Raw genomic sequence first — 17403 nt, forward strand, 5'->3', positions numbered from 1 at the left:
TTCAATAACATGCTATAGGTTAGATTGTCTCCACCTCTACTGTATGTATCCCTCCCACTAGAATGTATATAACTCCAAAGTATCATTGCTTTGATTAGACTTTTTGATGACTACAGCGCCACGCAGTGCGTTCCTCAAGCGCGATTACCCAAGAGTCTCCTGGTCTTCGCTTCTGAGTTTCCAACAATATGTATGGGTAACAACTTGTTTTTATGCGTGATATAATGTGTTGAGTATTTCATTTGACTTTGTCTTGATGAAGTGTGAATCTGTTGGTATCTTGAACCTGATCTTGAGTGGCTGGACAGAAAATGAGTCATTTGTAACATTTTCATATATTTCATAGAGCATATTCACTCACATAAATTCATCATAGCTATAAAATATTTAAGTGAAATCTAACATTTTTCATGATAAAAATCTAAAATCAAAAATATAAAGCTCAACATGCAAGACCTCAATGTGGTGTGCTTGCTATCTAAAAGGGCAGAGATGTTATTTACACCACTTAACCAGTTTGTTAACTTGAACATTTATATAAACATTAAATCACATCCCTGCATTAATGCCATTTATAAACCCTAATCAAAGCCTTAAGAAGCTGATCTTAGTATCCCAGGTTAATAAGTAGTATGATGGGAGGGACTGTGTTATCACTTAAGTTGTTTAGTGATATGAGAAAGTAAAACCAAACCAGGAATGATCTCCTTATGATCTCACATATAATCTTATTTATTCACACTCGTGAGAACAGTGTTGATGTGAAGAATTAAGAAACAGGATAAGGTACATAGATTGACTAAGATTCACTAAATTTCAATTTTCTGGGTGTGTGTTATGTAAAAAAAAAAAAAAAAAAGCCTTCCATGTTTTCTGACATGTTTTGTCCTCTTTTAGCATCCGTGTCATACAGAGATGAAGTTCATTTGTTTGACTGTCCTGATTATTAGTGGAGCTACATATTCAAGATCAGGTAAATATTTGAAGGGCTGAAGTGTGTATTCATGTGTAAAATAAAGAGGGAAGGAGATTTAATAAGTAACTTATGTTAGGGACAAAGTACAGTGTAGCTGTACAGGCTAGAGATAAATTTTGCAGTAACATCTGGTGCATTATCCTTTTTGCAATGATATTTTAAATCTAAACAAACAAATGTACAAATATTACAAAAAGCCACATGACAAATAATCAAATCCATAAGTGCACGCAGAAAGATTTTAGCTTAATGTAATTAATGAATCATCAGCTGAATGAACACAGAGCTGAAGTATGAAAGATGAACAAATGTCACTTTAAAATGCTTTTTATTTTTTGGAAAAGTGTCACATGAGAATGATTGTTCAATGTATTTTAACTGTTGTAAATCCATAGAACACGTAACCTTTTTGACATGCAGTTCAGTTCTGCTCCCTTTCTCTTTTACAGAGAACAATAATTTCGTGCGACCTGCAGATCCTGTATTTGCTTTAGCTGGTGAAGATGTGATTCTGCCCTGTTCAGTCAAATTCAGCCTCAATGCTGTGGACATGAGAGTGGAGTGGTCTAGATCTGATCGGAACGACTCAGAAGTAGTGCATCTCTATGAGGATCATGAAGACAGAAACACAAATCAGAGTCAGTCCTACAGAGGGAGAACAAAACTGAATCATGAAGAATTACACAGAGGAAACATATCACTCAAACTCTCATCTGTCCAAGTCTCTGATGAAGGACGTTATAAGTGTTCTATTCAGTCCGAATACAGGTCTGGCGACACCACTGTTAATTTTACTGTTGGAGGTGAGTAATTGGTGGATGTTTTCATTTATTCGTTCTTAACTGCTGGGATAATAGGACAGTTATTGGGTTATTTGGCAACTGTGTGTGTGTGTCAAACAACCTGATATTGAACTCTTGGGTTAAAAAAATAATAATAAGTCAGCAGTTTTAGAGTGTGATATGGTTTTTCAAAACAAAAACAGGTTTACTAAAAAAAATGTTGGTCTGTAGTTGTAGGACGTCCTCCAGTGATCACTGTAGATGGATTTGATTATACAGGACTACTTCGTCTAAAGTGTGAATCTGAAGGTTGGTATCCTGAACCTGTTCTTGAGTGGATGCTAACTGAAACAACCTTTTTGAGTTCAGAAACTGCAGAGACACACAGAAATGAAAACGGATTCAGTGTAAAACACACTGTCACTGTATATGAGAAGCACCGCAAGATTCACTGCAGAATCAGACTGAAGAATCACAAGCTGGATACACTGATTATCACCTCAAGTAAGCACTGTTTTTATGATTATTTTATTCAGATGGACTGAATAACTGATTATCAATTCAGTGCTTTAGGTAAATGTGTACTATACATTTACAAGTCGTTACTGTGTATGTATGTTATATACCACAATCACATTGCTTACATTATTAATCATTTTTAATCAAACAGAAATAAATGTTTGACTGGACAGTGTGCTCAGTGTAATTCATTATTTTGATTTACAGGTAATATGTTTCAACTTTGGAGGAAATCAGCCATCCAGTTTCCAGTCATAGTCGGGCTCGGTGGTTTTACTGTAGTACTGATAGCTGTGATCATTCATAAATACATAGGTAAAACTCTTGTGTTTTAGCTTGAGTCACATGTTTTATGCATTTCTTAGTCCACTTGCAGTGGTGTTTCTAAGAGATTCAAGATTCAATATTTTTATTCGTCACATATAAAATTATATATAGCATATATAACCAGCAGTGAAATGTGAGTCAGGTCCGCTCCATGGACAGTGCAATTATTAAAGAAAACAACACGGATGAAAATATACATAAATATAGTTATCTAAAAATTAAATAAAAGTAAACAATAAAAATGTAAGAATAAAATATAAAAAGATGTATATTGCATGGAAGTAAACTGTAGTCTTAAATATTAAGATACACAGGAATGTACAAGAGGCAAATGTGCAAACAGGTTTACACTGTCAGTGTGTCAATGTGAGGTAGTGAATGATGAATATCTTACTGATAAAGTGAACATTAAGTGGAGATATGAAGATGTTAAGAGGCTGGTTTAGAGTTGAGGAGCCTGATGGCCTGGGGAAGAAACTCCTCCTGAGTCTCTTGGTTTTTGCCATCAGGCTATGAAAGCGCTTACCAGATGGCAGCAAAGTGAAAAGATGGTTACTGGGGTGGATGGAGTCCTTGATCATTTTAACAGCTCTGCTTTTGCAGCGTTTGAGGTAGATGTCCTGCAGAGAGGGGAGAGCAGACCCGGAGATGCGCTCAGCTAAGCGCACAACTCTCTGCAGGGCTTTGCAGTCTTGACTGGAGCTGTTCCCATACCACACTGAGATACACTGAGTCAATACACTTTCTATAGCCCCAGAATTGAAAGTTTTCAGGATTGCTGGTGAGACCCTGAATTTCCTCAGCTGTCGCAGATGGTACAATCTTTGTCTGGCTTTATTGACCTGTGTTTGAATGTGAGTAGTCCAAAGCCCCTTTCACACTGCCATTCTGGCAAATACAGGGGTAAAGTGTTCCTGTAATTGTTCCCTGGTCGCTAGATTTGGCACTGTCACACTGCCAGTGATGACCCGGTATATGTGCGTGCTTTCACACACAACCCTTGAAGATCCAGTAACAACACGTGACATCAGCGCGTGACGTGTAATGTACGAGTCGACAACGCTTGGCATGTTATAATTTAACTGAAGCAAGCAAACGATCTCGACGTGCAGTGTGAAAGGGGCTCAAGTCAGGTCCTCTGAGATGTTTACACCAAGGTACTTGAAGCTGCTCACCCTCTCCACAGGGGTCCCGCTGATCATAAGAGGTGTATACGGCCGCTGCTGTCTCTTCCTGAAGTCCACAATCAGTTCTTTAGTTTTGCTCACAGTCAGAGAGAAACAGTTGTTCTGGCACCATGATGTTAATTTCTCTACCTCATCCAAGTTTGCGGTCTCATTATTGTTGTGAATGAGGCCCAGAACCACAGTATCATCAGCAAATTTGATTATAGATGTGGAGCTGTGCGAAGACATGAAGTCATGTGTGTAGAGAGAGTAGAGCAGGGGACTCAGGACACAGCCCTGTGGGGCTCCTACGTCCAGGGTGACGGAGTTGGAGGTGTACTGGCCTACTTTCACCACTTGAGGTCTGCCAGTGAGGAAATCAAGAATCCAGTTGCAGAGTGAAGAATTTAGGCAGAGGTCCATGAGTCTAGAAGCTAGCTTTAAGGGGACTATAGTATAAAAAGCTGTGCTATAGTCAATAAATAGCAGCCTTATGTAGTTCCTGTTATTGCTGTCAATGTGTGTGAGAGAAGAGTGCAGGATTTAAGAGATGGCATCATCAGTGGATCTGTTTGGGCAAACTGAAGAGGGTCCAAAATATCTGGTATGGAGGAGCAGATGACGTTTTTAACCAGTCCCTCAAAAACCTTCGTGACTATTGAGGCCAACTGGACGATAGTCATCCAGACAAGAGGGTTCATTGTTCTTAGGCACAGGGATGATGACGGATTTTTTGAATGAGGTGGGAACCACCGATGTAGCAAGAGACTCATTAAAAATGGATGTAAACATGATCAGCGCAGGACCGTAGATCACAGAAAGAAATCCCATCAGGTCCTGCTGCTTTCCTTACATTCACTCGCTTTAGAGCCCTCCAAACCTCGTCCTCTGACACGGTGATCACATGTTGATCACTGATCTGACTTAGATTGTTTTCAAAGTGGCCGTAGAAAGTGTTTAGCTCGTCAGCCAGCGACGGATCTGCTCTCACCTCTGCAGAGGATTTATTTCCAAAGGCACAGATGGTCCTTAGTTCTTGCCACATGCGTTGGGAGTCATTGACCTTGAAATGTGACTCTATGCGTTCCCTGTTTCTGTGTTTGCCGGCTCTTACTGTGTGTTGGAGAGCATAGCACGATGCTTTGTACTTGCTCATGTTTCCTGACAGAAGACCGGCATTGTAAGCAGCAGTGCGTTTGTTTATTTCTGCACGGATTGATCTGTCCACCCAAGGTTTCTGATTTGAGAATGTCCTTATAGTCATTGTATCCGTAGCTTGTTTGGCTAGCATGTTTACAAAGCTTAATGCTACATCTGTGAACTCGCTGACGTCAGATAAACTTGCGCTTGCATGTCCCAGTCTACGTCAATAAGAGCAGCCTGTAGCATGGCTTCTGATTGGGCGGACCATCGCGTCACCACCCTCTGCACCGGGGGATCTTGAACGAGCCTTTGTTCATATTCCAGTGTGAGTAAAATCGTCCGATTTGCCGAAAGCCGGAGTGAGCAGGGGGCAGGGTTTCATATTTTATTGAAGCACCCCTGGGCACCGCCATTGGCTAGCGTACCCCCACCTGCTGTTAGCATTCCATTAATTCCCAATCATTTTGCCGTCACTTTGAAAGCGAATAACTTACATCTGAGGCGTTTAAAGACTCCATTTCAAAAATGAAAATTATCCAACATACTGATGTACATGCATGCGATGTGATGCTTTAATGAATGGCAGTGGAGACCGACCCAGAAGAGAAGAAATTGTTAAATAAAGTCATCATTTTTGTTGTCTTGCCACATAAAAAGTATTCTCGTAGCTTTATAACATTACAGTTGAACTGCTGATGTCAAATGGACTATTTTAAGATGTCTTTACTACCTTTCTGGGCCATAAAACATGTCAGTTGCGTTGCTGTCTGTGGAGGGTCAGAAAGCTCTCAGATTTAATCAAAAGTATCTCAATTTGTGTCTGAAGATGAACGAAGGTCTTATGGGTTTGGAATGACATGCAGGTGTGTAATTAAAGAACCAAATGTTTATTTTGGGAGCATTTCTGTATTTAATTATTTTTTATTCTGTCAGAAAAAGTCAGAATTACCATATAAATGTATTACTCCTGATGGAAACAACTGTCCATATCTATTTAATGTTGTTTTGTCTTTATTCTAACTTTTTTTTTCAGTACACAGAAAACTAAAGACTGAGAACAGGAAAATACACCATGGTCAGTTTTGTAGCGAGTGTTTCTTTACATTAAACTCATATGCACAAATAGCTGTGGATTATCACTTATATAGTTATGAACTCTGCTTTGCTGTGCAAAACAATGAACACACTTTCTATTTATTTATAAATACAATGAGAGAGATTTCATATATTTTGATAGTTTTTTTGTTTGTTTTTGTTTTTAGAACTTGATGAACTTTTGCAGAGTCAGAGGATACCAAAAGGTGAATTTTGTTTAATATAGCCTTATGAAATTATTAAAGAATGAAACAATGAATGAATGCACAGTGCATATATGAATTCTTATATGCACAAAGTTCGTTATAGATTACTTTGAGGTATGTCAACTGATTTTGTGTTTTGCTGGTCTTCAAGTGGTGAATAATATTTAAATCTGACCTCATTGTTGATTGTTCATGTTATAAACCCTTTATAACTTAATACTTTTTTTCTGTTTCTAGTGATCACGCATTTAGAAACAGACATGGGTGAGTAAAAATTACTAATGTTTTTATATTTCTATATACTTTTATAGTTAGGTAGAAGTCAAACTGTCACTGTATAAATAAATGCAGTCAAATAGTTCAGATTCCTAAAGATCATATATGTAATGGTTTGTATGTGCCACAACATCAAACTATACAATTGTGATGTTCTTGTTGGAGTGTGAAGAACTGTACTGTATTTACACCACAATATGCATATTACATCACTTTGTTGCAGTTTCCACAAATAAGAATAATATCTGTCCATACATTATAAAGGCAGTAACTGTGAATGTTACTTTTAGAGGAAGAAGAAGAAAAAAATCCATTGAAATAATACTTTGTGCTTTTGTGTATTGTACAAACATAACTGAAAATATGCTGAAATGTTTTAAAAAACAAAATATGCTTCTATATGCTTCTGAGATTAGTACTAAGAGTTTTGAAAACAGCAAAAAAAAAAAAAAAATGGTCACGAGACATTGCATTCCAGAATTATAAACATTATTATTCTTAATGTAATGTGCTTTGAACATTAGGTTTAAGTAAGTGTCCCTATGCAGAATCTTTTTTTTTTCTTTATAATGATTACTTGCTATATGTTATAAAACCAAACATTACTGTTGTTTTATTAAACATTGGTTTGTAAAGCTGAATGTTCAATGTTTCAACAGTGAATGCAACTCTGGGTGAAGACTCAACTAATGCATGTCTCATTCAAACTAGACATGGGAGAGAAGTGATATATGACGAAACAGAACAGTAAAAGGTAAAGATGAAGGCAAAATTACAAGTTTGATGAGAATGATCTTCATTATGATGAGATGGATGGATGCTCCCTGAAGTGTATTTTTAACTATTACACTATAACTGTACTGAGTGGGATTTAGCTTTTAGGCTTTTAATGAGAAATAGCTCCTGCTTGGTTTAAAATCTCCTCTGATCACTGATAATCTGTGATTAATTTCAGAAGTATTATCCTGGAAATTGCTAATTTGGAAATGATTTAGTAAGTGCATGTTATAGTAATATTAAGCAGCATATGATTTAGGCTATAAACCTTTAAATGTGTGATTAATGTATTGATTTATGTGGTTTCACATCTTAAATTTATCTGACCCATATGGAAAGCACTGAATTTTGACCATTGAGGTTAAGGCAGTGTTAATCTGTAATTGATGATGATGTAAAATATTACATACAATATTATGTTTAGGTGATTCAATTATAAACTATGTGTAATTTTACATTTGTGTAATAAATATCTACAAGGCAATACTTTACAATGCATGTTTATGATCTTAAGTAAGTTTACTTTGAGCATGTAAATGTAATAATTAAACATGAATAATACTTAAATGTGATGCTAAAATACAAAATGTTTCTATTGTTCTGTTTTATGAAGGTCTTTTTCTAATCTTGCCACACGGTGGCGCTAAGTACTTATTATTTAATTGGTAAACTCTTGATCCAGTGAATTTAGGCTCTAGTCATTGTCTTGCTGTCTGTGTTTATACAATGAGGCAAAAAAAAAAAAAGAAGAAGATCATTCTGAAACTAATATCTTCTGGTTTTTTTTTTTTTTTGTTTGTTTGTTTTTTTGTTTTTTTAATAACCCATCAAATATATATTTTTTAGCCTATGAAATTTGTATTAATATATTTTAAATTTGTATTAATAGCCTATATTTTTAAACCCCACCTGCATATGTGTCAGAAAACACACTTATAAAGTATTTTGATTTGATTATTGTGATGAACGTCAGTGTGCTGAGTGGTTTCTAGATGATAACTTACTGCTTCAAAGCAAAGTTGTCTGTGTTACTTTGATCTCTATATAGCTCTTTCCCTGACACATTATCATTATTATTAATATTTCAAGTATAACCAATAGTATGATGCTTTTTATTGTAATTGTACCCCTCATTGTAACATGTGACCCTGGACCACAAAACAATTCTAAGTTTTTTTTTATTTTATTTTTTTATTGATTATTACATATGAATTAATAAGCTTTCCATTGATATATCGTTTGTTGGGACAGGACAATTTTGACCAAGATACAACTATTTGAAAATCTGGAATCTGAGGTTGCAAAAAAAATAAAAAAAAAAACATATTGAGAAAATTGTCTTTAAAGTTGTCCAAATGAAGCTCTTAGCAAAGAATGTTGCTAATCAAAAATTAATTTCTGATATATTTATGGTTGGAAATGTACAAAATATCTGAATGGAACATGATCTTTACTTATTAACAGACTAATGATTTTTGACCCACTGTGTAATTTTAGCTAATGCTACAAATATACTCCAGTGACTTAAGAGTTTTGTGATCCAGAGTCAAATATTTGTCACTACAGTACATAGAATACATTTGGAGCTCATGAAATTGACTGTCTGGTGTGTAGCGTGTGTGATTATAAAACATACTTTTATAGACTTTTTATTTTTATTTAAACTAGCACCTGTCTCTATGAGATGTACACTGTAGAAATATGCTCTTAAAAAGTGTTTCCTGCTTTAGTCGTCCATCTCTAGCTGTGTGAGTCACCTGATACAGCAGTTGAGTTAGTGTCTGCTTGAAGGGGCATGCTAATCTATCTCTGAATGAACAGAGATACAGAGATTATCTGACAGCTGCTGATCACACTGAACAGAGGACTCACAGCACACACACGGGACGTCTGGACGGGCGATTCAGAAAACTGTTGCATAAGTAGAACATCACACTGGACAGGTTGTGTGTGTGAACACGTGATCTGCTGAAGATGTGCATAAATTATATCATTGTTATGACTACAAGGCCTTTTGCTTTATGTATGTTTTAGTTAAACTATGACATTTTTAAAGTCATCTCATAGCTTGAAAGGTCATTTGTGCAACTTTTATCAATATTGCATTTCAAAAGTCAATGTTATCGTATATAGTTTTGAATTGCCATATAAAGTCATAAGAAATAGGAACAAAATAATGGAAAATTTTAAATATTTAAAATATATATATATATATATATATATATATATATATATATATATATATATATATATATATTGTATTTTTATATTTCCTCACTTGTGATACTTTCACTTGTTGTCCTACGCTTATGTGAATACATTGAAATGTTTACATAAATTAAGCAAAATCAAAAACACAATTCCTAATCAAAATTAACCAAGCACTGTTTGTCTAATCTAATAATGCATGAAGTATGGAGACAAACAGGATTAATCTCATACATGCATCTGTACATGTGAATGTAGCATCCTGTCACCTTTCAGGGGGCTGATGACAGCTAGATTGTTTTGGAAAGAGGAAGGACCATCATTTGCAGGTTTAATCATCTTATGATGCTCAGAACTATTTAAGAGCTGATGAAAGTGTGTGTTGACAGAGAGCAGCTTCCTGACCACCTCGACACATGTGAGAGAGAAACAAGAGAGCGGCAGGTGAGTGCATCTGGTTAGAAACAACAGAACATGTAGGATGGAAATGATTTGTAATGTTTTGTAATGTAGTTGCAATTATGCCTAAAGGTTATACTCATTTAATATGAATTATACATGTTTGCATAGGCTATATTAATATTCGGTGTGTGTCAACAGCTATTGTATAATGATAATGCTTTAATAATCATTCTAGTTCTATAACAATAACAAGTTTACTTTACAGATATATCAATAATGGTACAGGGGAACATACTGGAATTACTTTAAGAGCGATTTATTTATTTATTTTAGATGATAAAAACTATAAAGAAAAAAAAACATTGACAGACAATCAGAATCAACTTAAAGAGTGCAAGCTAAATCTGCATTTTAAGCTCTAACGTCCATTGGTGTGAACGCTAATATTAATGCAAAGTTCAATCTTTGTGTACAGGACGTTAATGTGAACTTTAGGATAATTGACTTCATTCATCTACTAAAAATCACCTGGTTAAAAACATTTGCAAGATGCAGATAAGACACTTGCTTTTGCATCTAATGCAAGATATTTAGACATCTTTAGTCTCCAGATCTGGTTCAGGCCATTGGACCAACTGCAGCAGAGAAAATGTGTTTTGAACACATTTCCTGTGTTGCTGAACAGTAAACAAGCATTGAACTCTTGTGTGTTTTATTGAAAAAAAGGAAGAGTCTGACTTCATGCACGTAATGCTTATTGTGCACTGACCTTCATCTAATGAGATTAAATGAGAAACCCTCTTGAGAGCAGATTACAGGGGGGCTTGATCATTATAAAAGGGATTAAAGGAACCTCCTTCGTTATCACATGTCTGGACACTGGGATTTAATCATTATTAGACACAGTCTTTTCATCCGGTGACACCTAGAAACTATTTCCGGTTTGATTATCATAAAATGTAATATTTATAATAGGTTTTTGATTAATTTTTATACATCTTTAGTGGAAATGCAATGCAACTGGAATATCTTGCACTGCATTTCCTCTACAGATTAACAAAAGAATAGTCTCATCCCCTCGATCTCTCACAGATCATCATCGATTCAGTGGGCAGTGCTTGCCATTGGTCTTGTGAATATGGATGTCTCCAAGCCTAAAGCGATCAGCAAGGTTGCTACACGGGCCATGGCGCCTGGCACCCCCCACAAGGGCCCGCCCAAATTCAAACAGAGGTCTACACGCCAGTTCAAGAGCAAGCCACCCAAAAAGGGTGTCATTGGGTACAACTCATTTTTATATTATTTATTATTATTTATTAATTTGGATCTTTTATAGATTTGCATGTTTTATCTGTGGTAATGTCATTGTTGTTATTCTTAGATTTGGTGAAGATATTCCTGGAATGGAGGGATTGGGAACTGGTATGTACAATTTCTAGCCAAAACAATATTGTTATATACTCCTCTTTATATATTTAAGTGACTTGAGATTATGTGTAATCATATTTTTCTCACAGATTTTAACGTGATCTGTCCGTGGGAGGCGTACAGTCACCTGGAGTTACACGAGCTGGCCCAGTATGGCATTATATGAGGTCACTTCCTGTACCCCACTGAACAACATCCTGCACCTTAATATTCCATTTAAATATGAATATTCATACAGAAATATCTTTGGTTGATGTTTGGTCAGTGATGTATGACAGCAGTCATAAATCAGCAATAATGAACTGGATGTTAGTTGATCTACCTCTTCAAATTTCCTGTAGAACTAGACTTAATTTGCTCTGTCGCGATGCTAATTTCAGATAACCTTTTCTTACTCTGGTTTTACTTTATTAGTATTAGTGGTTTTACAGTATTGTCATACTGACGTGAAATGGGCATTTTAGGTGTCAGCTTTTACTTCCGTTTAACCCTGCCAATATAAAGGTAGCATGATTTGTGGATTTTGTTTTTTCATTTTGATGTTTGTTTTCATTTTGTCAAGTTGCAAATGTTGAAAATGAGTTTGGATTCTGTGGGGTGTCAGTGTCTGCCCATAGCAGCTCTCTGTGAGAGTTCGGCCCAGTTTACTGACCCTGTGATGCTGGAGAGCCATACAAGAATGAGTCCGGCTCAGTCCCAACAGTGCAGAAAAGGTTTGGACATGAAATAAAGTCTGATTATTTTCATACGTTCAGGCTATATGAGTGGTTTCTCAGCCTCTGGTCAAATACAAACTGAAACATTATGCAGTCGGTAAAAGCAAGAAGTGGTTTTAATACAGTTTTTTTTTTTTTTTTTTTTTTTACAATGCAATACATTAACATGTGCTTAAATTTTTAGTTATTGAAACTATTTACACAGAACATGCTTTTGCATTAAAAAAACATGAGATGCGAGAAGCAGGGTAGTGGACTGTAAACCTTTATAACGTTGAATCATGTGTGGGAAGCTGAGAAAAACACAATAAACCAGATGTGTCAGTGCTGAACTAAACCTTTGACTATAGGTATTTTATGTCAGGTTTCCATTCCTAATAGTTCAGTGTCACATCTTTTTTTGTAACTAAAGAAATAGCAGTGTTTAGAACGTGAGTTGTTTAAGTTTGACGCATGCACAATGTTGCAGTCTACTAAGAGTTGCATGCGCCAGCTGTTTTCTTCGAAACATTAGCAAGCTTTCCAGCTAGCCTTGGTTATAGAATCATAAATGTTAGAAAGATTATTTCATTACAACAAACAACAATTACACATATTTTAAATGTTTTATATTGTACAAAATAAACACCCATTCTCGAATATTTTCCCACTTAGGCCTACGTATAACACTAACTATTGATATGTTGTAACTTTTTCAAGATAGATTTTTTTGCAAACAGATTCATCTACATGACGGAAATTAATAATGTTCACTATAACGCCCCTAGTGTTGCATTAAAAACTGTGGTCGAAGTGTCGCGAATATTGTACTTTTGACCAGCTTGAACCACTAAAAATGGGTATTTAATGAAAACAATGAAAGCCAATTAAATCCTTGTAATGCCTTTAAGATTTGATATGCTATCGTGAAATTCCTGGACTGTTTGTCTCCAGAATAAACAACTTCACATTTCCAGATGTTAAATGTTAAATGAACTCATTAAATACAGGCTGGTTCATAATCCACATGGCACAGTCTCCTGTTATCGGGAGCATCTGAATCCATTCATTGCAGTGATTGTAGGTACACATCATGCTGAGCTCTGCTCCACCGTATGCTCTGCAGCAGACGGGCCGTTATGAACAGAGTGAGTATCTGGACGCCCAGCACAATGATGACTGCCGTAACAATCACTCCGCTGTGCTGCTCGATCCAGCGCCAGATGCTGCCCAGACAGCCGCCCAGGAAGATCACGCTCTGGGCCGAGAACTCGTCCAGCTGTTGGGCACCGACTCCACACTGGCTGTTCCACACCGTCCCGTTCTCTAGGGGGTCTATGCAGCATGAGGGGGGCACTCCGCACGCCTGGACCCCTGGAGCCGAACAGTTGAAATACCTGTGCCAGAGAAACAGACACCGGTGAGATTCACTCGAATGAGAATAACATAAAGCTTTTTGAGTTGAGGGTAACTGAAGTGTGTGATTTATTATTGCAAAACATTATTGCGAAAATAAGTACATTTGTGATTAATTGATAATGTTGGGATGCATGCTTAAACATTGCTGCTTGGTTTCTAAGGTGTTGTGACCGGTGTTTAGCATGTTGTTGTGTGGTTTCTAGATCTTTGTTTACTAGTTGAAGCCAAAAGAGTTCATGCAAAACTTGCTGTCACGCTAGGATGTTGCCATGTGATTGCTAAGAGGTGCTGAGTGTTTTCAGTGCATTTCCAAGCCACTGTTGTTTACTGGCCCAAATCTCTCAGATATTCGGGTCTCTAGACAGAGCTGCACACCTTTAATGTAATTCCATAGGATTTTACAGTTTTTTGTTGTCCTCTAACAGGTGTGAAATGTTAATACTTGCTAAGCCTCTGTATTAAGACTTGGATTCCAAAATGTACGTACTTACTGCTAATATAATATTAATAACTGTACAATAATAATAATAACAATAATAACAATAACAATAATAATAATAATAATAATAATAATAATAATAATAATAATAATAATAATAATATTGATAATTTCATTAATAATGATAACTATATTAATAATAATAATAATAATAATAATTATTATTATTATTATTATTATTATTATTATTATTAATTTTAACAATAGTAAAATATGTTATCAATAGTATGCATATTTATAATACTGATGCTAATGATAATAATAATAATAATAACTATTGCAGAAAACATTTTAATTATTTATATAACAATGATGGTGATAATAATAATATTTATTATTATTATTATTATTATTATTATTATTATTATTATTATTATTATTATTATTATTATTATTATTATTATTGGTAATGATGGTAATAATAATAACCACTGCAGAAAACATAATAATTATTTATATAATAATGAACTATAATTATTATTATTTTAAATTTTTATGATTTAATTCATGATACATTTTCATCAAACTCCCACCGTTCCTCCAGTTTGTGAAACCCTGGATTAAGATAAGCACACTACAATAGAAAAATGACACTTCACCTTTAAACTCAAATGAATACAGCCATTATTTGTCTATAATGGGTAATCGTAACTGGGATTGCAAAATGAGGATCATTTTGTGATAAAATGAAATATATTGGAAAGTAGTAAAGGGACAATTATATGAAAAATCTGAACAGGATTAAAAACAACAAGCAGGCCAAACTATGAGTCCAGATTCCACTGGAAAGCATTTAATACTGGAGAGGCTCTTCAGTACAAATTAGCTTGTATAATCCTTGTATTTAACTTTGGACCACTTCAGTGTTGGAAATTCATGAAATTGCTCATGATGTCAGCCCCTCTCCCGATTTCCACTCACACATTGATTTCCCAGTCTCTGTAGGTATCGGCCCCGCAGCACTGCAGGCCCGTCTGGATCTCATCAGTGATGAACCTCAGGTCCAGGTCGTCCTGGTACCGCACCATAGCGGCCAACATGCCCGAGCGCAAGTACTCCACGATCTGACCCTGCAGACTGTACAACACGACGGCCACCAGAACCTGCACCACCACCAGGACCAGGACTGCAGCCGAGAAGGTCTGAAGCAGACACATGTTCTCCCGCAGCGCCCCCACACATCCCATCAGGCTCAGCAGGGCCAGAACGAGACCCAGGAAGCAGAAGAGCAGCATGGGGTCCGTCCCGATACCGCTGATCTTCTCCTGAGCGAAGGACTCTTTGTTGATCAGGCCCCAGAGGCCCACGACCAGCGTGACCAGACCAAGAACAGTGAAGAGCAGGTTACTCGTGACCAGGAGATACTTGAAGATGTAGTCGCTCCAGCTGGACGGACTGAGAGCTCGTGAGGTGAAGATGTTCCTTGATGAAGCTCTGGTTGGGTCTTCATGACTGGATAGAGTCGAGCTCGTCTGACTTCCTGAACTGTCCTGCGTTCCCAGATACGAGACAGATGAGGCAGCTTCTGCGTTTCTTACATCTCCCTGGATGGTAATAAGAAGGAGAAAGTTGATTCATTTGGTCAGTTGATTACCCCAACACAGTCTGAGTCAGATTCACTAAATTGTTGCATTGCATTAATTATAATAATAATAATAACAACCACAACAACAAAAATTAAATTCAATTAAATATTAGATTTAACAAAATTAGATTAGAAAAAAAAGATTTACATAAAACTGAAAATTTTAGATTTTTAAATTTAAAACTACTAAAACTAAAATATAAATTTATAATATGAAAAAAATATATAAATATGAATATTTAAATTAAAATGTAAATGTCAATTTTAAAATGTTTTGTTAATGCAAAAAATAAATAAAAGCACAAAAAATGTATAAGTGTTAATAACATTATTATTATTATTATTATTATTATTATTATTATTATTATTATTATTATTATTATTATTATTATTACAAATGTAAATAATATAAATTATTATACATTTAATTAAATATTGATTGCAATAAATAATAATAAAATAAGAATAATAGTAGCCGTGATAATGATGATGATTTTATGGAAATGGCTGTTATTATTATCAATAATAATATGTTTTAATTATTCAAATAATTGTATAAAGCACGCTTGGTCAGTTGAATACATTTAGACAGTTTGGGCCAAATTGATTAAACATTTTATGTAGTGTTTCTACTACTAATAATAATTATATATTTCTATTTTTATTATTATTATTATTATTATTATTATTGTCATTATTTATAATTTTAAGTTGTTATTATTAATTTATTGTAAATAATCAAACACTTTTGCAACACTCTGAACCATATCGCTAAAAAAATAACTCGTCGGTTTGTTGCTAAATTCTTTACAGTTACCGGTCCTGTCCTAAACATATCATTGGTGGAACCAAAAGTTACCTTGCTCAAATAAACTGAACTACACTATTAACAGACACAGTTAATTATTTTCCATAGACAAAAATGTTGTTTCTTGATGAGATTAATGTTTAAAAAGTCCAAGCAACTGACAAGTTTAGCCCGTAGAAATTCAAATAAATTAAACTGAAAGAAACAACACTACCTTTGAAATAAGAGGCTTGTTTTCTCCATTCTGGAAGTGATTCCTCTGCTCCCAGAAAAAGAGAAATCTCCTAAAAGACGGAAACCGCCCCATACCTCCCAAATACCGGGAGTGGACTCTCTCTGTGCTCCAGACTGTCAGACAGAGATGCTGGTCGACTGAAGGGCTAGAGGAGACAGAGAGAAGGGAGTGAATCACAGCGAAAGCGGGCCACAGCACGGCATTCCAGCATCATGTGAGAGTCACAGTACTGCAGATTAGCAGGTCAGGGTTTGAACCGGCCCTGAGGCTCAACCACACAGTGTGCAGCTCACGGGAAACACTAAAGCCTTAGCAAGATCACTGCTTCACTGCTTCACCACTCACACACTATAAAGATAAGTCTGAGCATTAGTTTATAGTCACAAGAACAGTGTTGTTATGGTTAACTACAATATTTATATTTAGCTTTTAAATGAAACAAAATAGAAAATAAAATATAGCAATGTTTTTGTTAAATTACAATTAAATAAAATTAAAATAGAAGAGATTAACATTTTAGAAGCTAAAAACTTAAATTAGAAGCATTGCATTCAATGTTTCTCTAAATGTAATAAATGAAACAAAATAAAATAAACTACAAATATTGCCTTAATTAAATTAAATAAAATAAAGGGATATTGATAAAATATAAACAATATGAAATACGAACACATATAAAATATAAATATTTCTAAAATAAAAAAGTAGTTTACAACCATCTGAAATTTAATTTAAAATACAAATATATTGAAGCTAAATAGAAATGCTCTATTTAAACCAGATATAAATAAAATTACAAAAGCACAAAACACAATCACATAATATTATGATGTGACTGTCAATCTATGAAAAAGAGT

General features: G+C 35.2%; 3 protein-coding genes across 5 annotated transcripts; 2 read left to right on the forward strand and 1 right to left on the reverse strand.

The window, feature by feature from the left end:
* The first annotated feature begins 86 nt into the window (after window positions 1–86).
* On the forward strand, window positions 87–7989 carry LOC113067631 (butyrophilin-like protein 10). 3 transcript variants are annotated; one of them, XM_026239995.1, is made up of 9 exons: window positions 87–190; window positions 898–973; window positions 1426–1779; window positions 1990–2262; window positions 2485–2592; window positions 5947–5988; window positions 6176–6214; window positions 6452–6478; window positions 7150–7989. In XM_026239995.1, exons 1-9 carry the CDS (start codon window positions 107–109, stop codon window positions 7239–7241), a joined length of 1095 nt encoding a protein of 364 aa, XP_026095780.1. In that variant the 5' UTR covers window positions 87–106; the 3' UTR covers window positions 7242–7989. The 3 variants fall into 3 exon arrangements, with proteins under 3 accessions (XP_026095780.1, XP_026095782.1, XP_026095781.1); XM_026239997.1 differs by having other exon boundaries at window positions 2128–2262; XM_026239996.1 differs by lacking the exon at window positions 87–190 and adding an exon at window positions 660–786.
* Window positions 7990–9864: 1875 nt separating this feature from the next.
* On the forward strand, window positions 9865–11999 carry LOC113067633 (retinal rod rhodopsin-sensitive cGMP 3',5'-cyclic phosphodiesterase subunit gamma). The gene is made up of 4 exons (XM_026240000.1): window positions 9865–9919; window positions 10970–11158; window positions 11259–11299; window positions 11395–11999. The coding sequence occupies exons 2-4, from the start codon at window positions 11016–11018 to the stop codon at window positions 11469–11471; spliced, it is 261 nt and encodes an 86-aa protein (XP_026095785.1). The 5' UTR covers window positions 9865–9919; window positions 10970–11015; the 3' UTR covers window positions 11472–11999.
* A 226-nt stretch (window positions 12000–12225) lies between these two features.
* LOC113067632 (tetraspanin-10-like) lies at window positions 12226–16886 on the reverse strand. Its single transcript, XM_026239999.1, has 3 exons — window positions 16526–16886; window positions 14840–15462; window positions 12226–13397 (listed from the first exon to the last, which is right to left on the reverse strand). Exons 1-3 carry the CDS (start codon window positions 16616–16618, stop codon window positions 13067–13069), a joined length of 1047 nt encoding a protein of 348 aa, XP_026095784.1. The 5' UTR covers window positions 16619–16886; the 3' UTR covers window positions 12226–13066.
* Between the last annotated feature and the right edge of the window lie 517 nt (window positions 16887–17403).

The sequence above is a fragment of the Carassius auratus genome, linkage group LG28B (assembly GCF_003368295.1).
Source record: "Carassius auratus strain Wakin linkage group LG28B, ASM336829v1, whole genome shotgun sequence".
In the NCBI taxonomy this organism is placed as follows: domain Eukaryota; kingdom Metazoa; phylum Chordata; class Actinopteri; order Cypriniformes; family Cyprinidae; genus Carassius; species Carassius auratus.

What these genes read in the sequence shown, in the direction of transcription:
- LOC113067631 (XM_026239995.1), top strand. Translation starts at nt 107, where the DNA reads ATGACTACAGCGCCACGCAGTGCGTTCCTCAAGCGCGATTACCCAAGA. An exon ending in AGCTACATATTCAAGATCAG is followed by an intron (nt 974 to 1,425) that starts GTAAATATTTGA and finishes TCTCTTTTACAG; the next exon opens with AGAACAATAATTTCGTGCGA. An exon ending in TGTTAATTTTACTGTTGGAG is followed by an intron (nt 1,780 to 1,989) that starts GTGAGTAATTGG and finishes GTTGGTCTGTAG; the next exon opens with TTGTAGGACGTCCTCCAGTG.
- LOC113067633 (XM_026240000.1), top strand. Translation starts at nt 11,016, where the DNA reads ATGGATGTCTCCAAGCCTAAAGCGATCAGCAAGGTTGCTACACGGGCC. An exon ending in CCCAAAAAGGGTGTCATTGG is followed by an intron (nt 11,159 to 11,258) that starts GTACAACTCATT and finishes TGTTATTCTTAG; the next exon opens with ATTTGGTGAAGATATTCCTG. An exon ending in AATGGAGGGATTGGGAACTG is followed by an intron (nt 11,300 to 11,394) that starts GTATGTACAATT and finishes TTTTTCTCACAG; the next exon opens with ATTTTAACGTGATCTGTCCG.
- LOC113067632 (XM_026239999.1), bottom strand. Translation starts at nt 16,618, where the DNA reads ATGGGGCGGTTTCCGTCTTTTAGGAGATTTCTCTTTTTCTGGGAGCAG. An exon ending in ACAAGCCTCTTATTTCAAAG is followed by an intron (nt 15,463 to 16,525) that starts GTAGTGTTGTTT and finishes ATTACCATCCAG; the next exon opens with GGAGATGTAAGAAACGCAGA. An exon ending in AGAGACTGGGAAATCAATGT is followed by an intron (nt 13,398 to 14,839) that starts GTGAGTGGAAAT and finishes TCTCTGGCACAG; the next exon opens with GTATTTCAACTGTTCGGCTC.